The sequence below is a fragment of the Oncorhynchus mykiss genome, unplaced genomic scaffold (genome assembly GCF_013265735.2).
Source record: "Oncorhynchus mykiss isolate Arlee unplaced genomic scaffold, USDA_OmykA_1.1 un_scaffold_195, whole genome shotgun sequence".
Classification (NCBI taxonomy): domain Eukaryota; kingdom Metazoa; phylum Chordata; class Actinopteri; order Salmoniformes; family Salmonidae; genus Oncorhynchus; species Oncorhynchus mykiss.
The window spans coordinates 536,951-559,031 of NW_023493678.1; the positions used below are offsets into that span (position 1 = coordinate 536,951).

Below are 22,081 nucleotides of genomic sequence, written 5' to 3' on the forward strand. Positions count from 1 at the left end.
GGCAGCCGGCAGCATCTCCGTCGTATCCCTGTGGTATGGATAGCTAGGTTCAGGTGGGAAAGGGGTGTTCAGGGTAGACCCCGGTTGTGCTGGTAGAGGCGCTGGAAAAACTCCCTGTGTCTCCCAGCGGTCCATATTCTGGACAACGAGATCCATGGCGGCGCTCAGCTTGGAAATCATCGGCGTATGTTCCAGGACGCGCTCCACCACCTCCACGGCTGGGGTACCTTCTCCTGCTGACTACATTTTGGTCAGAGATTCTATCACAGTCGTGTGTATAGGTGTTAGGGAAGTCAGGCGCAGGATAATTAAAACTTGGTGGAATGGAGTAGTTTAATAACTTAAAACACATAACTCCAAAACCATGAAATACAATGAAACAAAGTGGGTACGAGGACCCGTCGCGCACCAAATACAAAACACGAATACTGAACATAAAACAATCTCTGACAAAGACATGAGGGAAAACAGACGGTTAAATACACAACAGGTAATGAATGGGATTGAAACCAGGTGTGTAGTAAGACAAGATAAATCCAATGGAAAATAAAAAATTGATCAATGATGGCTAGAAGACCGGTGGCATTGACCGCCGAGCACCGCCCGAACTAGGAGAGGCTTCGACTTCCGCAGACGTTGTGAAATCCACAGGGTGGGCTTTTTCATACATGCAGGATTTTCTTCCTAACGTACCTCTAAATGTATTCTGCTCAACCAGTATCTCAGTCTCAGACAGATGACAACAAATCCCCAGCCGTGATGCTATCCTGACTGAAGCAGTAGGGTATGTGTCAACACAAATATTGATAGTATCTCTTTGACTGGAATAATGTTCTCAATGGCAAGGCTTTTCTCCGTCAAAGACAGACATCCATACAACGGAAAAAGAGCACCCGGATCCCACTTTCTCTCACATTTGACACCAATCAGAGGTAAATCAGGCACTCCTGAGATAAACACTTCATATGACGCCTGCCCTGTGCCTGAGCAGAAAGATGAAACTGACTCTGAAAGCCCCACCAGCTCTACCCAGTACTGCTTTATCTGCTCCGTCGTTATGCGGGAGACTCTGTCAAAGGAGATGAGGATACCAAAACACAATGCTACACTCCAAAGTGCTGCCGTGGGGCTTTCCTGAGCTGAACAAACTAGCTGTAAAACCTCTCGCTTTCACTGGCTTCTAGATCAGAGCGCTTGCATCATTGCTATTTTACAAGAGAATGAGAAATCGACTGAAGGGAAACAGTCAACCATGTTTCTTGTTTGAGAAATTTGACTTCATCTTGCCTCATTCTTAAAAAGCTAGGGATGAAAATGATCTATTACAATAATAAAAAGCTACAACAAACGAACGCACAATTCTGTATTTCATCACGTTCTACCTCTGTCAAGACACACACACACACACACACACACACACACACACACACAGGGAACAAGAGCAAAAAAGTGTGGTGATTCATCTACTGTCCTTAACACCATGACAGCTCCTGTCCTCTGAGGTCTGCTGAAACTCCTCCTCCCCCAGGTTTAATGGGACCAGCCATTATGACCCTCAGAGGTTTCCTCTGTGCTGTGGTTTCTGGTTTTATGTCATGCCACAAAAATCCTTCATGCTTAGCTCTGCATTGACCCACAGTGAAATCCTCAAATCCCTCTCTAACACTCACACTCATAACTTCAATGACCTGTTACTCTGTTCATGCCTGTGATCAGCCTGATCTCATAGACTAGACGTAACATAGTAAATGTAATTCCGGGACACTCAAATTAGTATAATATCTTATGTTTGGTATGGTTATATAAGACAAATGGTTATTTAAGGCAAAAACGAAAGTAGGGTGGTTGGTCAGGGTGGAGGGGTGGGCATACAGTATAACACGGATGTCTAACGATCCAAAGGTTATGATTTTGAATCTCATCACAGACAACTTTAGCTAATTAGCAAACTTTCAACTCCTTACCACTTTTTAGCTACTTTGTAACTACTTAGCATGTTAGCTAACCCTTCCCCTAACCCTTATAGCTAACCCTTCCCCTAACTCTAACCTTAACCCTTTAACCTAACTCCTAAACTTAACTCTAACCTTAACCCTAACCCCTATCCTAACTAACTTTAACCAGGTAATTTGTTTTTGATGGAAGAGGGAGGTGCAGACATGGGATAGATGGTAGAAGAGCAATGATAGACGCTGCCATCGGTTTTCTGAAAAAAAGTGCCAGATTTTTATTTTTATTTTATTTCACCTTTATTTAACCAGGTAGGCTAGTTGAGATTAAATTCTCATTTACAACTGCGACCTGGCCAAGATAAAGCATAGCAGTGTGAACAGACAACAACACAGAGTTACACATGGAGTAAACAATAAACAAGTCAATAACACAGTAGAAAAAAAGAGTCTATCTACATTGTGTGCAAAAGGCATGAGGAGGTAGGCGAATAATTACAATTTAGCAGATTAACACTGGAGTGATAAATGATCAGCTGGTCATGTGCAGGTAAAGATACTGGTGAGCAAAAGAGCAGAAAAGTAAATAAATAAAAACAGTATGAAAACAATAGAATCTCACCATACCTTCTCTGCTATGCAATCTGGTTTCAGAGCTGATCATGGGTGCACCTCAGCCACGCTCAAGGTCCTAAACGATATCTTAACCGCCATCGATAAGAAACATTACTGTGCAGCCGTATTCATTGATCTGGCCAAGGCTTTAGACTCTGTCAATCACCACATCCTCATCGGCAGACTCGACAGCCTTGGTTTCTCAAATGATTGCCTCGCCTGGTTCACCAACTACTTCTCTGATAGAGTTCAGTGTGTCAAATCGGAGGGTCTGCTGTCCGGACCTCTGGCAGTCTCTATGGGGGTGCCACAGGGTTCAATTCTTGGACCGACTCTCTTCTCTGTATACATCAATGATGTCGCTCTTGCTGCTGGTGAGTCTCTGGCCCTTCTTTGGACACTGTGTTAACAACCCTCCAGGCAAGCTTCAATGCCATACAACTCTCCTTCCGTGGCCTCCAATTGCTCTTAAATACAAGTCAAACTAAATGCATGCTCTTCAACCGATCGCTGCCTGCACCTGCCTGCCTGTCCAACATCACTACTCTGGACGGCTCTGACTTAGAATACGTGGACAACTACAAATACCTAGGTGTCTGGTTAGACTGTAAACTCTCCTTCCAGACCCACATCAAACATCTCCAATCCAAAGTTAAATCTAGAATTGGCTTCCTATTTCGCAACAAAGCATCCTTCACTCATGCTGCCAAACATACCCTTGTAAAACTGACCACCCTACCAATCCTCGACTTTGGCGATGTCATTTACAAAATAGCCTCCAATACCCTACTCAACAAATTGGATGCAGTCTATCACAGTGCAATCCGTTTTGTCACCAAAGCCCCATATACTACCCATCATTGCGACCTGTACGCTCTCATTGGCTGGCCCTCGCTTCATACTCGTCGCCAAACCCACTGGCTCCATGTCATCTACAAGACCCTGCTAGGTAAAGTCCCCCCTTATCTCAGCTCGCTGGTCACCATAGCATCACCCACCTGTAGCACGCGCTCCAGCAGGTATATCTCTCTGGTCACCCCCAAAACCAATTATTTCTTTGGCCACCTCTCCTTCCAGTTCTCTGCTGCCAATGACTGGGACGAACTACAAAAATCTCTGAAACTGGAAACACTTATCTCCCTCACTAGCTTTAAGCACCAACTATCAGAGCAGCTCACAGATTACTGCACCTGTACATAGCCCACCTATAATTTAGCCCAATCAACTACCTCTTTCCCTACTGTATTTATTTTATTTTATTTATTTATTTAGCTCCTTTGCACCCCATTATTTTTTACTTCTACTTTGCACATTCTTCCACTGCAAATCTACCATTCCAGTGTTTTACTTGCTATATTGTATTTACTTTGCCACCATGGCTTTGTTTTGCCTTTACCTCCCTTATCTCACCTTATTTGCTCACATCGTATATAGACTTGTTTATACTGTATTATTGACTGTATGTTTGTTTTACTCCATGTGTAACTCTGTGTCGTTGTATGTGTCGAACTGCTTTGCTTTATCTTGGCCAGGTCGCAATTGTAAATGAGAACTTGTTCTCAACTTGCCTACCTGGTTAAATAAAGGTGAAATAAAAAATATAGAAAAAAAATATAGAAAGCATCTCAGAGGGTTGATCTAGCTGCAGATAGCTAATTCTCCTCTATGTGTTTTTCTTAAATGACAGCTTAGGAACAGTGGGTTAACTACCTTGTTCAGGAACAGAACGACATATTTTTACATGGCCAGCTCAGGGATCTGACCTAGCAACCTTTCAGTTACTGGCCCAATGCTCTAACCACAAGGCTACCTGACGCCCTATGTCCTGCCAACTCAAAAGCTGAACAATAAATGTGTAACCAAGGGGGAACTAGTGCATTTCTCTGAGAAAATCTGCTTCAGTATTATCAATCTTCCAAAACACTTGAAATTCTTGTAAAATCGTTGGCATTTATTTGATCAAATAGACTTTGAAAGGTTAGACATGCAGAAATTCCTCTTGTCAAAAGTCTTGCTGTTACAAAAGTAGTTCTTCATGCAGCGTAACAGGTTACAGGTTCTTCTTGGTGAAGCGCCTGAATGGCTTCATCATTGCTGAAAAGACCCTGACAATCAAGGATCGTTTTTTGACAGGCTGAGATATGGAGGGAGAAACCTCTCCAACTGGAGCTAGAAACACAAGAGAAATGGATGGGGTAAGAGAGAGAGAGAGAGAGAGAGAGAGAGAGAGAGAGAGAGAGAGAGAGAGAGATGCAGTATAGTAACATTGAAAAATAACAGTGCTATGAGTTTGGTAGGAATTCCTATGTTTCTAACACACACCTAAACAAAACTACAAGCTATAGCAGAGCTCTAAAACATCCTTACCTATGCAATGTCCATCAGTAGAGGGAATCTCAGTCTGGTCTTGGACTGAATGGCAGTCCTTTTTGTTTCCTCTCTTGGAACGCTAACAGAAGAAAGGTAAAGAAAATGGTACAGAGAATAAATAAATGGAACACTTCTGAATCCAAGGCAACAATTTAGTGGTGAATAAAAAATATTTATTTCATGTATTTGTCTTATCATAGCCACATCAATAAAATCAGCACCTAACTGGAACAAAAAACAAATGCTAACTCCCTGCTATACCTTGAAGTTGATCCTGAGTTTAGTCATTGAAAAGCAAAGGAAGCTCCTTCTTGCTTTCTGCTCAGCCCCCCTCTCCGTCTCAGCCTGGTCTGATGGGTTTGTTGCAGCAGAAGCTGGTCTTGACGCCTCCTTGCATCCCTGTACCAGCTGCTGGGTCAAGGACTTTACCAGGACTCTGTCAAATGCAGGGTCCTGGGAGGAAATAGCTGCTTGCAGGGTGTTATAAGAGCCAAACTCCTCCATGAGGTTTTTATGTACACCTCTGAACACCCTTTGGATGTTCAGGTTCTGGGAATATGCCTGTGTCCTGGATAATCTGGATGCAGCACAGAACTCAGACAGGACTTGTCTGATGAGTTGCTGAGATGTTTCGGTCAGATCTGCTGCCTGTTGGGAGGGTCCATCTAGGGCTGAGGGTCTGATCTCCGATAGCAACCTTATCACCAGTATGGTGACAAAACAGATGCCATCATCTTTGCTGGAGTCCTTCAAGTACTGCAGTGGGAATGCAGTGGCACTGCTGATGTCCGGGATGATTAAGAGCTCCCTCAGATGGCCAGAGCTGCTGGGGATACACACCTCCTTCTCTTCAATGTCAATCCCCTCTCCCTTTGGTACCAAAGAGGTTCCCTTGCTGGTGAAAGACGGAGTGGAGGATCGAAAAGAGACTTTAGCACTCGGTGGTCGGCTGCTGTCAGTCATTGGACTGTTACGATGCAGGGGTTCATCTGTGTGTGCCATCATCTTGTCCCTGGTGTCGATGCAGGAGCTCCTGACGATGGGGCAGGTCAGATCAAAAGGCACTTTGTCAGGGATGGGAGTGCCAGGGAGGTTGATCTCTAACTCACACTCTGACCTAGGACCCTTTGAAGAGCTGGACAAGGAACTACGACCATTTAAAGAAGTGGATAAAGATGAACAGGTTCGAGGGATGTCTTGGCAGACTTGTTCACTGTCATCCTCACTTTTCTCAATCTCCTTCAGCATAGTTCCTACCATATCATTGATCTGAAGGAGCTCCCTGGAATCCTTCATTCGCCCGAAGTTTGAGATTTCACTCTGGATAGCAACCAGGATTTCCCCAAGGGTCTCTTTGGAAGAAGCCATTTCTGTCCTTTCGGATCCGGATGGCTTCAGCCCTGTGAAGAAATCCTTAAGTGTGTTCTTCATACTGACGCAGATGTTCTTAGCTGTTGACCAAAGCTTCTCCTCTGATATTTTAACACTCAATTCAGTATAATCCAGTTGGGAGCCCCCGTGGGAGCACTGTGAAACTCTCCCACTTCTTTCCAGTAGCACAGAGTCAGTGGACTCATTTTTCTGGAAAATAGTCGCCATTCCTTTGACAAAGGTTTCCACTAATCCAGAGGCTGTATTCTCAGAGGACATGGAGGACATGGATTCTGAAAGGACATGGATCTCTGATGGTGAGCTAGATGATAAGCCAGCCTGCAGACTTTTCTGAAGACCAGTATGGCTGATCTGTGTGATAAAGGAATGACTGGATCTCATCAGCACTTTACTCACTGCCTCTTCTGCCTGAATCTGAAAGTCATTGCTAGAGAGCTTCTTAATGCTCTGAATCAGACTAGTTGAGGACTCTGTGATTCTGACACTCTCTTCTGAGCTCAGTTGAGAATATTGAGTACTCACGCTCAAGTCTTCATTGGGTGAGGGTGACTGGGAAATAGTATAGTCATCGAGCTTTGATAGGACACCATCAACAAACCAACAAGCCTCTAGGGACTCATCAGATGAACTGACAACGGCCAAGGATTTACTCTCCACTTTTGATAACTCTGACTTGTAGATGGAAAAAACACTGCTAAGAACTTCTTGAGTACTGGTATCCAGATTGGAGAGACAGAGAGCTGGTATTGGTTGGCTCTCTCTGGGAACTCTACTGTGTTCGGTGCTGGGTAACTGGACCTCAACAGTTGAAACAGTTGCCTTTTCCAGGGTGTCTGAAGACTCCCGAAGAGAAGCATCCTTTGCCACACCTTCTTCTCGAGCGGCTAGAGTTAAAAGGTCCCTCAGCTTTGCTCGTATACGGCCATAGAGTGTACCGGCTAGAGAGAAGGTTATCTTCTGTGAAGACCCTGTTTTGTGGTCATTTACAGGAACTGGCCAATCAACTGCTTCACATGTGTCTTCAAATGATGCTATCGTCTCCATGCCTCCCACAAATGCCTTAACAATCACTGTGGCAGTGGAGGTTACAGATGTCAGGGCTGTGCAGCTGGTATTCAGCGGGACTTCAGTAAGGCTAGGAGCAGCACTAGAAGGCCTAGAGGAAGGAGCCATGCCAGAAGAGCTGCTGACTTTCCTTGTAAGGATGGTGCTCACCGCCTTCAGGGCTTTAGACTGAAAGTCGGGGCTAGAGAGGGTCTGAATCTTTCTGGCCACCACACTGGTAGAGGATCCAGTCTCTTTGAGAAAGTGAGTGGTCCCTTCCTTCCCAGATGGACACTCAACATCTAGGTCACATTGAAGATTGGTCAGAAATTTAGACCCCAAGATTGTCATCTTCTTGGCCAGATCCAATAGGATGTTGAAGTCCTGTGCCATTTTGTCCATTGTGCCGACAATGGCCTCCAGCACATCATCGGTCACAGGGTCCATGAGGGGCTCGATAAACCCTACCCACTCTGGCTCAGATGTTTGGCTCTGTAGCTCGGCCAGGATCTGAACCGAGGCTACCCGAATGACCTCCTTGCCTGCTGCTATGTCCTGACTGTCCATTGGGGGGCAACTCCCCGGGCTGGCCTGAATGGCCACTGAGAGGCCAGAGTTAAGCTGGTGTACCACCTCCCCCACGATAGCACAGCTCAACTCGGAGGAGCTGGAGGAGGTGGGGTTGGAGTGACCCTCAACCAGGGATATCAGAAGGCTCTCTTCCGTTACCCCAAAAAGAGCCTTCAGAGGCTCCTCCATGAGGGGAGCCTCTCTAGTTGCAGGCAAGCTCTGCAATGAGGTCTGGGACCTTGAAGATAAACACACAATCACCACTTAAGCCATGCAAATGTAACCAACTGTATCTAATCTGGGTCATTAGTGAGCCTGAAAACCAAATTAGAGCAATGATGGATTACTTCTCATACCACCGTAGTTCTAGAAGCCTAAAGCCAACTGACACGATTTTTTGCCTGATTTTTATGTTTGTACGACATCAGAATATGATTATTTCTGAAAGGCATGTACCTGATCTATTTATTCATAGATGACTTCATGGCTTACCCAGTTAAAAATGACTTTCACCTGGACCCATCCCCCCCAGTGGCAACATTTCTGACCAGAACTTAAAACTACAAGGTGTGAATTCCAAGTTAATAATTTATGATAAGTATGGATCAGGTCTTGCAATTATTATGTTGAAATATTGCTGTGAACATACCTCTTAGGCGAACAGCATGGTGATGAGGTTCTGCGAGTGGATTTTTGGCGGCATCCTGCACTGCCATTCCTCCTCCTCTCCTTAGTCCAGTAGTTCATCTCACTGATCAGCAGCCTTTTCTCTCTCTCATCCAGACCGCCTAAGGAATCCTCAGACCCTGTCAGAGAGCACTGGGATTCTGGGGAGGTTGCCCCACTCCTCAGGTTCACCCCCATGATACGAGCTAGCGCTGGTAGGAGAATTCGGAGGGCTGTCTGGGTCACGACTTTAACAATCTTCAGACACAGCATGGAGAGCTGCTCGAATGTGAGCTATGGCCAACAAACAGAGTAATGTTTTTGTCAATCAAGCAATTCCATGACACCATTCCCTATATAGCGCACAACTTTTGACCAGAACCTTATGTGGAGAGACTTACATTATTTTTCATGCCCTGCTGAATCACTCTCCATTGGCTAGAGAAAAGAAAAGGAAGGAAACATATTTTACCTGCACACTGGTGTTGAGTTAGTGGAGTCACTAGATAGCCATGTCAGGGAAAATAAACGTGTATTTATTTAAGCAATTAGCAAGTCCATGAGATATTTTGTTCTTGATTTACAGGAAGAGTTAGGTGTGTGGTTACAGTGATGTTAGGGTTAAGTGTAGTGTTTGAAATCCCATTTGTGGTTAGAAGGTGCACTATGACTATAAATTCAGAGTTGTTGTATGTGAGGTTGGAAAAAGACATGGGACTTGCTCATCAGTTAGACTCCTCAGGAAGGAGAGGAGGATTGGGGCACAGCATGTCCCAATCTTGAGAGAAGGCATTAGAGTCCTCTGAGCCTCCTTCTCCAGCTGCTCAATGATAGATCCCCTTTCCCGGAAACCACACCCGGGTGTCTGAGAAGACTCTGGGAAACCGCAAAGAGAAATCTAAAGTTGAATCTGAACTTGATCCCTAATTTCCTTCACCTTTAGGGATTTGATTGCACTGGACAGGTAAAAGCACATCTCTCTGCGGGCCTCCACTATATTGCTTTCACCTATATAGATACTATCTACTCAGATCGGTGCTGATGAATTTGAACACAACCTGCACCCAACATGAAGTAATCTCGGACCTGCACCAATGCTGCTGTCCTCCTCCACGGAAGTCTTCTTGGCACCGCCACTGGACTTACGTTTAGCCTACATGACAACAGATTATAGGTCTAATAGCAGATCTAAGGTCAGTGTAGCGTCTCCTCCTAATGCTTTAAGGCTAGGATTTAGTGATAGTAAACTAATCCTAGATCTGTGCCTAAGTAGGCAGAGCATGTGTAAAGGACAGCATATTTCTTACCTTGCCTCCTGTCCTGTTCTTGTTGGTCTCATGTGTCTCTGTTTCATCCTTCATGTTCTCCACGACTTTATTTTGGTCATCCGGGGGATCCTCCCATTTCACGCTCTGGTGGATAAATAAGAGGTCAATATCAGTCCTAGGTTGTGACTTTATGAAACAACTTATTCGCTCCTATTTTAAACAAAACGGCAATAGTGGTCAGATTTCAGGCCATGGATCAAACCAGTGAGACCTATTGCTGTGTTAGTGACCTACTATATTGTTAGTAATTTCTCCTCTAAACTCAAAATAGGCAAATGAACCATACCTTGCTGTCATCTGACATGATGAGTAGCTTATTGTTGTAGGCTGTTTAGAGGAAATACTAATACCTCCTTTGAAAAAACGTCAGTGAACCATCGGCAGACAACTGAAGTGAATATGAACGTCCTTGAATTATGCCAAAGCATTGTTGAATACTCGATTCCGATTGGCTGAAGCCAGAGCATTCTTCAAAGATGTCATACACACATGATGTCACAATTAGATCTAAGTCTAATATCTATATGAATTGTCAATGTCATTAGAAAACAAATCAAAGCTTGTCAATGTTCTGCCAAACGAAAATATGTCTAAGTGCACGATTTTGTGTTTAATTTATGGTTTATCATGCATCGTCATTCATCACCATATACAAAAACGTAACTCGCTGCCATCCATTAGCTATAATTCTGAGGATGTAAAGCTGCAAAACTAGGACGTGCAATAAATTATAACCACTTGCAGAATAATTTCAAATCAGACGTTCAAGGGGGCTTGAACTATTTCAGCACTGTGGAGCTGTCCGCTGCATAGAGCTGACACGTTTCTTGGCGTCAGGGGACAGTGCCATGGTGCTGAAATGTTTCGCGTCAGGGCATCACCTGAGACCGCGGCATGGTGCTGAAATGGAGCAGGGCTCAGTTCTATGGATATCTCATGCGGATTTTCCTGGTAGCCTATGTATAACGATACTATTATTACATTATTTTCATCCATCCGTCAACACAAATGGCATGTCAACGTTCCCCAAATAATAATGCAATGAAGCCAAGCCGAGATGTATGTTTCTTCATCCAGAGGACGAAGCACCACTGTATCATCTAAAACCTTCAGAGAGATCCCTTAAAACTGTAGTATAAATTCTCCACGGCTGTTAATGTAGCTAGGTTAATTTAGCGAGACATGGACAAATCCAACACATAGCGTTTCTACTGAGTCCTGCTTAGAGGTGACTGACCGTCATGTTGCTAGTTGTAATGACGCTTTTAAAACAAGAATAGTTATTTGTAATTGCTCTGGGAGCTAATTATTGCAGAGCCCAGCTACACATCCTGCTCGCTGGGCTCATTATGGACAGCCAATGAGCAGTTCAGGTGAAAAAGTCAGCCAGATCTGATCCCTATAACATACATGATACTAGGATCCTGTAGCAACCTGCCGGCCTGCACAATCCTCCATGGCACGAATGCTACACGCGCAATATGGTATGCTAACATCCCACAACAATTCCCCAATTGGAATTACTTGCCTAAACTTCCAATCATACTTATTTTCTAATATCAACCATAGGTTCTGCACTTAAGGCAGACTTGCCATTAGAACAAGATGGGATTAGGACAACTGTAAAGCTCATTAAACGTAGGCTAAAATGAACCTTACCTGGCTGTCGTCAGCCATTATGTGTAGCCCGTTAATTAAGGCTCTGCGCCTCTGATACTGCAGCTGTTCTGATAGGCTACTGTAGCTGTTCTGTAACTGTTAAACTAGTCTAATCGTATCGGTTGGAAACTGGTCAGTGAACCGTCCTCAAACACAATGAACTGATGTCAATATGGACATGAACCTTCACATAAAGATATCAAATACATGACGTCAGATATGCCTAGAGGTATTGTTGACTTATGATAGTGTCACCACAGTACGTGCTGTTGACAGCCTGCCCCGAAATCAAAAAGGAACATGGATTTTGTGAAATCTGTCGTGAATGTATCGGGAATGTTTTTACAATTATATAACTGCCTTCATTTTACTGGACCCCATGAAGAGTAACTGCTGCAGCTAAAGGGGATCCACAATAAATACAAACCCAATGCACCATGTATCAACTTGTTTTGACATACCACATGGGATATGACAGTTCCTGATTCTGAGATACTGTAAATCAACAGACCTTGAGAGAAGATAAAACATCATCTGTTGATCTATTTCACAGGTTTCTGGTGGTTTCTAAGCATTCTACATGTGTTGGGGAAGGAAGGTGGGATCTCTCCAGAGCATCTAATTACATCAATCATGTCTTGCCATGCATGTGATATGAGATAATGTTATGCACCACGTAAATATACATTGCCTAAGGCTGCAGTGCTATACTCCATGGAGACAGTGCTCAATGTTCATTTTACATGATGGATATATGCTACTCCATTTCATACAATCAATCATCAATCAATCAGTACACTTTATTTATAAAGCCCTTTTTACATCAGCAGATGTCACAAAATGCTTATTCCGACACCCAGCTTAAAACCTCAAATAGCATGCAATGCAGATTTAGAAGCACGGTGGCTAGGAAAAACTCTCTAGAAAAACAGGAACCTAGGAAGAAACCTAGAGAGGAACCAGGCTCTGAGGGGTGGCTAGTCCTCTTCTGGCTGTGCCGGTGGAGATTATAAGCGTACATGGCCAGATCGTAAGGCCAGATCGTTCTTCAAGTACTGTAGTTCAAACATTCTTCATAGATGACCAGCAGAGTCAACAAAATAATGTGGTTACAGAGGGTGCAACAGGTCAGCACCTCCGGAGTAATTGTCAGTTGGCTTTTCATAGCCGAACATTCAGAGGTCGAGACAACAGGTGTGGTAGAGAGAGAGAGGGAGAGAGAGAGGTGGGGGAGAGGGAGAGAGCGAAGATCAAAACAGCAGGTCCATGACAAGGTATCACGTCTGGAGAACACACATGCCTCTTCATGTGATACATGATGTTTGGCTGTGCTAAGTGTTATCTTATGGGTTTGGTGATTGTTCTGTGTGAAGCCGTATTCTGCATTGCATCATGGAATGTGATGTGAAATCCCTGGGCCTATGGCTGTTGAAGATACTCCACTGCACTGCCCTTCTCCCCCGATTGCTCAGTTTGGCCTGGCGGCCAGCTCTAGGAAGAGTCTTGGTGGTTCCAGACTTCTTCCGTTTAAGAATGATGGAGGCCACTATGTCCTTGGGGACCTTCAATATTGCAGAAATGTTTTGGTACCCTTCACCAGATCTGTGTCTTGACACAATCATGTCTCTGAGCTCTATGGACAATTCCTTCGACCTCATGGCTTGGTTTTTGGCTCTGACATACACTGTCAACTGTTGGACCTTATAGTTTCAACATATAGAAAACATCTCAGAGGGTTGATCTAGCTGCAGATAGCTAATTCTCCTCTATGTGTTTTCCATTGCTGCTAATAAGCTCTTACCAATCTAACTAAATTAATAGAGAACATCTGGTTATCTGACAGTCTATGCAGCAACTATTGTATTAGAGTCAAGCTGTGGTTATTTTATTTATTTTCCTAGACAAGTCAGTGCAGAACAAATTCTTATTTACAATGACAGCTTAGGAACAGTGGGTTAACTACCTTGTTCAGGAGCAGAACGTCATATTTTTACATGGTTAGCTCAGGGATCTGACCTAGCAACCTTTCAGTTACTGGCCCAATGCTCTAACCACAAGGCTACCTGCTGCCCCAAGTCCTGCCAACTCAAAAAACTGCACAATAAATGTGTAACCAAGGGGGAACTAGTGCATTTCTCTGAGAAAATCTGCTTCAGTATTATCAATCTTCCAAAACACTTGAAATTATTGTAAAATCAATGGCATTTATTTGATCAAATAGACTTTGAAAGGGTAGACATGCAGAAATTCCTCTTGTCAAAAGTCTTGCTGTTACATAAGTAGTTCTTCATGCAGCGTAACAGGTTACAGGTTCTTCTTGGTGAAGCGCCTGAATGGCTTCATCATTGCTGAAAAGACCCTGACAATCAAGGATCGTTTTTTGACAGACTGAGATATGGAGGGAGAAACCTCTCCAACTGGGGGGGGAGAGAGATGCAGAATAGTAACGTTAAAAAATAACAAGTGCTATGAGTTTGGTAGGCATACCTATGTTTCTAACACACACCTAAACCAAAACTACAAGCTATAGCAGAGCTCTTAAACATCCTTACCTATGCAATGTCCATCAGTAGAGGGAATCTCAGTCTGTTCCTGGACTGAATGACAGTCCTTTTTGTTTGCTCGCTTGGAACGCTAACAGATGAAAGGTAAAGAAAATGGTACAGAGAATAAATAAATGGAACACTTCTGAATCCAAGGCAACAATTTAGTGATGAATAAAACATTTATTTAATGTATTTGTCTTATCATAGCCACATCAATAACATCAGCACCTAACTGGAACAAAAAACAAATGCTAACTCCCTGCTATACCTTGAAGTTGATCCTGAGTTTGGTCATTGAAAAGCAAAGGAAGCTCCTTCTTGCTTTCTGCTCAGCCCCCCTCTCTGTCTCAGCCTGGTCTGATGGGTTTGTTGCAGCAGAAGCTGGTCTTGACGCCTCCTTGCATCCCTGTACCAGCTGCTGGGTCAAGGACTTTACCAGGACTCTGTCAAATGCAGGGTCTGGGAGGAAATAGCTGCATGCAGGGTGTTATAAGAGCTAAACTCCTCCATGAGGTTTTTATGTACACCTCTGAACACCCTTTGGATGCTCAGGTTCTGGGAATATGCCTGTGTCCTGGAGAATCTGGATGCAGCACAGAACTCAGACAGGACTTGTCTGATGAGTTGCTGAGATGTTTCGGTCAGATCTGCTGCCTGTTGGGAGGGTCCATCTAGGGCTGAAGGTCTGATCTCCGATAGAAACCTTTTCACCAGTATGGTGACAAAACAGATGCCATCATCTTTGCTGGAGTCCATCAAGTACTGCAGTGGGAATGCAGTGGCACTGCTTATGTCTGGGGTGATTAAGAGCTCCCTCAGATGGCCAGAGCTGCTGGGAATACACATATGGTAATGGCTATAGTGTAAAACACAGAAACCTCATAGAGGTCACCACATGTGTGGGAGGTGGTACAAAGGAGGTATCAGAGGTATGAATAGTGGAACTAGGGGCTCCATTGTAAACCAAAACAAGGAAAACTAACCTGAACAACAGTATACAAGGCATATTGACATTTGAGAGAGACATACAGCGAGGCATAAAGTAATGGCAGGTGTTGATTGGGAGAGCTAGCTAAAACAACAGGTGAGACAACAACAGCTAATCAGCTAACACAACAACAGCAGGTAAAATAAAATAAATAAACAGAATGGAGTACCGTGATTAATCGACAGTCCAGCAGGCATCAGCTATGTAACCAAGTGATAATAGTGTCCAGAAGGCAGCAGTAGATGGAACAGGGAAGGCGCCATTACGCTAGCACGCGGGCTACACGGCGTTTAAAGTTAGTAGCCCTCTGACGGAGGCCGGTTGAAGGCACAGCGGATGGAGTATTCGTCGGCAAAGGTAAAAGCAGCTAACAATGACTAAATAGCTTTTAGCTAGTTAGCTTCTGGAGGTTCTTGAATGTGTTCTAAAATTTAAAAAAAATAATAATAATAGCGATACCGTATCACATTGAGTGAAGCAGGTTACCGGAACAAAGAGTGTTGCCTCTTTACTATTAAAGTGTATTGCTCTCTGTTTATGACTAATAATAGGACGAAACACAGGGATGAGGAGAAAACAATCATTTGGATCCTACACAACACGTTGTTGTACCTAAATAATTCCACAAGAGGGCGACATATAAACATTTCTTAAAACCAATTAACCTCTACTGCCTTCAGTCCATGACGTCCCCGACTAACTAAAAGTCTGCGTCTGCAAAAATGCTATTTTATCATAACTCGACATGAAAGTAGCAAAGCCAAAACAGTCAATGACATGCTTTTCGGGATATACAATTAGCTATGGTGGAAGAAAAGGTAAGTGAAATATAGGGGAAGGTAGAACATGTTTTACAGTAAGTTTAAAGTTGTTATCACCAATTTAGCTCTGATAGGCCTTTGGCAATCCAAGCTTTTGGGATCGTACTCAAGGCTACTTGGTTTAGGCCTGGCTATAGCCTAGGGATACAGTCCAATAATATCTCCCTTCTCCTGAAGTGTACACTCTCGTTCGCTTCTTCCTACAAATCTAAAATCATTGGATTGGTGGAGGCATGGGCTAGAGAGGAATATGCTACCAAATAGCACCTTATTCCCTAATGTAGGCCTACTTTTAAGGAATGCACTATAAGGAATAGATCAATCAACTGGCTCACCAAATGGGGTTCCCGAAATACGTCCAAAAGAGGTCGACACGAAATTAGACTAGGTTTATTTCTGTTTTGACCTGCTGAGTCGCAGTGCTTAGTGAACAGATTTCAATGTGGGCCTAGCTGTATCGAAAACGGTTGATGGGGAAAGTGTGTAATCTGATCTGATCAATATATTTCTCCCCCAATATTAATGAGAGAATGGGAATGTGCATAAAGGTCTAACATTCCATGACGTGGTATGAAGTTCTTAATTCGTCAGTGGCTGCAATATTGTCCTCAGTAAACTCAACATGAGTGAAAACAACACAGATAAGGACAAGTTTTTCGAGATATAAAAAATACTGTATGCTATTATGGATGAAGAAAGGGTAGGTTAAATGACACTAAATATTTGGGAATGTAACTAAGGAAAACGTCATTTAAGATAACATAGGCTATTGCAAAACAAATGTCTAATTCTCTCTATTAAATCAATCACCAGTTTAGCTCTGATATGGCTGTAGCTCTATGATGTCCTTTGCAAGAATCTAATCTGACATTGACATGAAATTCCTATGTCCTTCAAGTAGTACAGAGAGATGATGATGATCCCCCGAGGGAGGGGAGGGAGGTTGTTGAGGAAGAACCAGTGGCCCAGCTCAAGAAGGAGCCCAAGAAGACAGGAAAGGTAAAATGGCAGGAGTGACAGGGCAACTACTAGACTAGTAACACTCAATTGTCACAATAGCTGCATTGACCTGATGTAACATGTCTATTATTTGTGATCGGGAATCTATTATATTCTATCCAAGGTGAAGAGGAAAAGTAGTGCCAAGAAGTCAGGGGAGCAGGGCACTGATACGGATGCAGGTCATAGATTTTCACTCTGTAGTATGTTGGTTCTCTAAACTTGAATATCATAGATAAAGGTCATGTTAGAAACTGGAGTCAGTAAGAAATGTTGCATGGATAGTTTTATTCAATAGTCCTATTGTAGCAATTTTATCAAAGTATTGTATTAAGAGAAAAGCGTCTGACTTATCCTGAATTGTCCAATATGGTAATAACATGTTTAGGATTGAGGAATAAACACCCGGACAAAGGATCTGTTATTGAGCTCTTGGAGAAGAATGCTCTTAAGGCTGCATTCGGTCCAGGCAACAAAGATGAGATGGAGGACTGCTACCCAATCCTCATCTCATTCATGCGCAATCTTACTGATGAGTATGTTAGAACCATGTTTTGCTCTAGCCTCACATATTTTGTGCAGAAGGAAATAAAAAGTAAGTAAAACACATTTATTTTTTCTTTTCTATGTAATGGCAAGTGATCTATAAAGGATTTAAAAACCTGTAAGTTTCTCCATCAGCCTTTGACCTTTGATTTGGGAATGTTGTGTTGAATCAAGAGAGAGGAATTAACCATAGTTCTATTCTGCTATTACGTTCATTAATCTGTCATACTTCATCCAACTTTTAATTCAGTCACAGATAAGGAAAACGATGTTGGTGAAATGCATTCTGTTCAATCTAGAATACTTTACATCAGAGTCTCATTGCCAAACCTGCTGTGTTCTGTTTTGTTTGTGCAATGCAGATGACAAAGGAACAGCTTGCAAAATTGTGCAAGACCATTGTCAACTTCATTGCACAGACCACCCTGCAGATCCTGCTGCCGGCCCTGGCCCGCATTCTAGGGGTGACGGGCTTTTATGACAACGCTGACTCACTCAAGATGGGTGGCAGTGCAAGATCCTTCACTGCCTTTGAGCAGAAAAGACTGGAGCTCATCCAGGAAGTTAAATATTTGGCGAAGTAACTGTGGCAGCAGGGCTCTCCGACCAAGGTCTAGCACACCCTCTTCCAAGAGGTACTGTATGTTCCCCATAGTGTGTGTGTGTGTGTGTGTGTGTGTGTGCGTGCAGTTATTCCTAACCCTCAAACTGATGAACAATAATTTCCCCATTTCAATATTTTCCAGCTTTCTAACAGGTGTGTTTTGCAATATCTAATGCACACATATAAATTACATTTAGAATACTCAATTATAATGCTTGTTAGATTTGTTAGCACTAAGATATCGATTTTCCAACTTCAGACAGCAATTAACATGCTTTGCTTGTTCATTTTAAAGTTCCCAGACCTCACTGAAAGCCCACCTGGTAATGCCAGAGGACAGTATCATCAGCAGTGTCCAGGAGCAACTGTCAAAATCTGACCAAATGGTGGCTGCAGGACAGCTTTCACAAATAGATAAAGTGGTTGGAACTATGCTGGAGAACATTGAGAAGATAAGCAGCGAATGTGGCGAGGAATTGGTCTATCAAGAGTCACTGCGGTCTTCCTCCTCGTTGTCATTCTCAACTGCCAAATCACAGAAGACAGAGTGGGAATTTGCACTCCCTGGCACTCCCATTCCTTCTGAGTTACCCGAGAGTACTGCTCAGCCCATTGTAAGATGTTCAGTCATTGACATGAGCAAATCTACTAAGCCAAAAACAATGGTGTGTGATGCCAGAACAAGCATGTTTGCCATAGCCGATACCATCATGAAGAAGGTATATCCAGAGGCAGAAGGGCAGGTTACATCTCGCCCTGATCTAACAGATGCAATAGCTAGACTGGAGGAGCTCATATCTCAGGGTAGGATTGGTGCTCTCTCCCGTGATCTCAGTCACCAAGTCACCCTCATAATTTCCGATAGCAACTTGACCCCTCTGGGACTGACAGTGGCGGCTGGAAAGAGTGCATCTGATACCATCCTTTCGAAGCTGAAGAGGAATGACAAGGTGGGGAAGCACACAACTTACGAGCTGGTTCAGCTGTTTGTAGAGGAGTCTGTTAAGTGCCTCCTGCTTCCTAGTTTTGTGCCCTATTCAACTTCAATGAGTTTGGCTCAGGGGGCCACGGTGTTGGCTAGAGTGTCTGAAGATAGAATTTCTAGCTCTTCTTCTTCATCAGTATTTAGTGACACAGTCAGTCTCTTTACCAAAGTTATGGTAAGCCAGGTCATGTACTCTGTGCATTCTGATGCAGAAAGTAGAGGATCCTCTCCAACTGAATCTCTCCAAACATCTGAAACCACTATATCTGATGTAGGCAATCTATTGAGTGGCAAGTCCTCCCCTCGGCTGTCTCCTTCTGGCACCATTATGGCAACAAGCGAGACCTCCAATGCAGCACAAATCTTGAAGGCCAACATTGATGGAGAGGAAGTGGATACCACCAGTCATTCTGGTGTAGCTCAAAACATTGTCAGGGACGATATGTCAACCAGCCCAGACATGGTCAAAGATGTCACACTTCCAACCCCATCCTCTGATAACTTGGGCAGTGATGATGACGTCACCGGCCTCATCAGCATGTTAGTAATGAGAATTCTAACAGAAATCCAAACCCCAGCAGAAGATTACCCAGTTGACGCCACACGCAAGTCACAAGACCTGATCCCTAAAGTTATGGAGGTCTTCTGTGCATGGTCAGGCTGCTCTGAGACACAAGCCTATCCAGAGAACTTGAGGATTCATAAAGTCTACAGAGTCGTCTATAAAAATCTGTTGGAGGAGTTTGGCTCGGAGAAAATCCTCCAACAGGCCGTGTCGACTCAGGACTCTTCATTTGATAGGATTCTTGTCAAGTCTTTGAGTGAAGCGCTTCTCCACAGATGTAATGAGGCATTGAGGGCAGCCTCAAGAACATCAGTCAAAACCACTGGGCCTAAGGCTCTTCCACTGGCTGAGGATGTGAGGGCTAGCAGCGGGAAACTATCTTTTCTACAAAGGCTGGTCAGGCTGACAAGCAACTTAAAGGTACAGCAAACGTATTTAAATGAACAGTTGTGGGAGATAATGTGAGTAAACAATGCTATTCAGTGTAAAAATATAAAACCATCCGTTCATTCCAAAACCAATCATAAATGTTGTTGTGCTGGTGTGGTAGTTGTGATTGTTATCATCATGAGGTTGGTCAGCTGTGACATTTTTTAAAACATGTTTTTCTCTTTAAATACTTAGCTATTCAAGAAGGGGAACAAGAAGGATTCCCACCGCTCTGAATCAGAACAAGTACAGACCACTGCTGAAGATGGCATGCGTAAGTTCACACAACAGGATAACAGTCTGTTTGAGATATTGGTGTACAAAGAAATGCCACTTCAAAATAACCTTACAAAGGTTATATACGCAATCAGTAGTCATCTCTTATGTAAAAGTAATTATATTCTCCAAAACTCAAGCTGTTGGTTCTCATTTATCAGTGTCAGTTATGTTGAGTTGTAACATACATTACATCATTTCTGAATTAAAGTGCATGTAAACTCTCTCTCTCTCTCCTGTAGTGCCCAGCATAGTGCCACATGCTGCCATGTCTGCACTGCCAAAGGATCTCCCCGCCAGCTCCCAACAGGAGACGCCTCACAAACGTCCACTTCTCGTCAGGATGTTTTCTGCCATCTCCAAAGGCCTGTTCAAGCCCTTCAAACAGTCCTTAAAGACCAAGTGTCAGACAATTTATTAAACGTCATTCATTGCATTAAATTGGCCTTTGTCTTCTTATGTGCTCCCGTTAACAGACCAGATTACAATACTGGTCTTTTAAATGTTAGCAGTGATAGCAACATGAACTATAGTGGTGTGTGTATAGCCCTTCTACACAGTCTGACTCTTCTGACACTGTGTGATATGCCCACTGATCCAGTGATCTAGGATATTCTGAGTGGCTTTAGGCCTGAATCTCTGCCCTCCTGCCCAAATAAATGTTTTCTCTTCTGATATATCTGCCACTGTCAGCAGCCAGCAGGGGAAAACAGACAGCGCTGTTGAGAGCTTTCTTTTCTCCCTCATGACTAAAACACTGAGAAAGGCTTTTATCTATTGCAGCTTATTCCATCTTTTGATTTAACCTATTATACGGTAGTAGTACCCATTATTTCCCAACGGTTATATCACAGGAAATGTGTTATAAAAAGTAAACTTACAGTGCATCCGGAAAGTATTCAGACCACTTGACTTTTTCCACATTGTTACGTTACAGCCTTATTCTAAAATTGATACAATTATTTTTTCCTCTCATTAAGCTACACAAAACACCTCATGACAAAGCGAAAAGTGTAGAACATTTTAGCAAATTTATTAAGTATAAAAACAGAATTACCTTGTTTAAATAATTATTGAGACCCTTTGCTATGAGACTTGAAATTGAGCTCAGGTGCATCCTGTTTCCATTGATCATCCTTGAGATGTTTCTACAACTTGTTTGGAGTCCTGTGGTAAATTCAATTGATTGGACATGATTTGGACAGAAACACAGACCTGGGGGAAGGGTATGAGAAACAATATTCTCTGATCTGATGATACCGAGATTGAACTCTTTGGCCTGAATCAGGATCCTGGGAAAGATGAACGGAGCAAAGTACAGAGATCCTTGATGAAAACCTGCTCCAGAGGTTCACCTTCCAACAGGACAACGACCCTAAGCACACAGCCAAGACAATGCAGGAGTGGGTTCGGGACAAGTCTCTGAATGTCCTTGAATGGCCCAGCCAGAGCCCGGACTTGAAACAATCGAACATCTCTGGAGAGACCTGAAAAAACTGTGCAGCGACGCTCCCCATCCAATCTGACAGAACATGAGAGGATCTGCAGTGAAAAATGGGAGAAACTCCCCAAATACAGGTGTACCAAGCTTGTAGCGTCATACCCAAGAAGACTCGAGGCTGTAATCGCTACCAAAGATGCTTCAACAAAGTACTGAGTAAAGGGTCTGAATATTTGTAAATGTGATCAGTATTTTATTTTTAGTACATAGGTTTTTGATTAAAAAAAT

The 22,081-nt window shown here is 43.3% G+C and overlaps 2 protein-coding genes across 8 annotated transcripts in view; one reads left to right on the forward strand and one right to left on the reverse strand.

The window, feature by feature from the left end:
- The window catches only part of LOC110513490, a 285,372-nt gene that overhangs the window by 184,728 nt on the left and 78,563 nt on the right, over positions 1–22,081 (reverse strand). The window contains exons 1-3 of one of the 6 annotated variants that reach the window (XM_036972809.1): positions 14,146–14,318; positions 9,914–10,018; positions 9,693–9,759 (exon numbers count right to left, since the gene is read on the reverse strand). The exons of 3 other annotated variants lie outside the window; for them this stretch is intronic. In XM_036972809.1, the coding sequence (XP_036828704.1) occupies positions 9,693–9,759; positions 9,914–9,967 (121 nt within the window). In that variant the 5' untranslated portion in view covers positions 9,968–10,018; positions 14,146–14,318. Of the gene's footprint in view, positions 1–9,692; positions 9,760–9,913; positions 10,019–10,220; positions 10,538–11,593; positions 12,036–14,145; positions 14,319–22,081 lie in introns of those variants that run through there. 2 more of the 6 variants (XM_036972794.1, XM_036972796.1) reach the window with 2 other exon arrangements.
- LOC118947726 lies at positions 18,170–21,691 on the forward strand. 2 transcript variants are annotated; one of them, XM_036972814.1, is made up of 4 exons: positions 19,210–20,067; positions 20,272–20,350; positions 20,595–20,754; positions 21,464–21,691. In XM_036972814.1, exons 1-4 carry the CDS (start codon positions 19,255–19,257, stop codon positions 21,546–21,548), a joined length of 1,137 nt encoding a protein of 378 aa, XP_036828709.1. In that variant the 5' UTR covers positions 19,210–19,254; the 3' UTR covers positions 21,549–21,691. The 2 variants fall into 2 exon arrangements, 1 of the variants encoding a protein (XP_036828709.1); XR_005041891.1 differs by having other exon boundaries at positions 18,170–20,350.

Bases quoted from the DNA above. Each gene is read 5' to 3' on its own strand.
- LOC118947726 (XM_036972814.1), top strand. From the start codon at position 19,255: ATGGTAAGCCAGGTCATGTACTCTGTGCATTCTGATGCAGAAAGTAGA. The intron at 20,068-20,271 runs GTACAGCAAACG...TTAAATACTTAG, and splicing joins GGCTGACAAGCAACTTAAAG to CTATTCAAGAAGGGGAACAA. The intron at 20,351-20,594 runs GTAAGTTCACAC...TCTCTCCTGTAG, and splicing joins CACTGCTGAAGATGGCATGC to TGCCCAGCATAGTGCCACAT.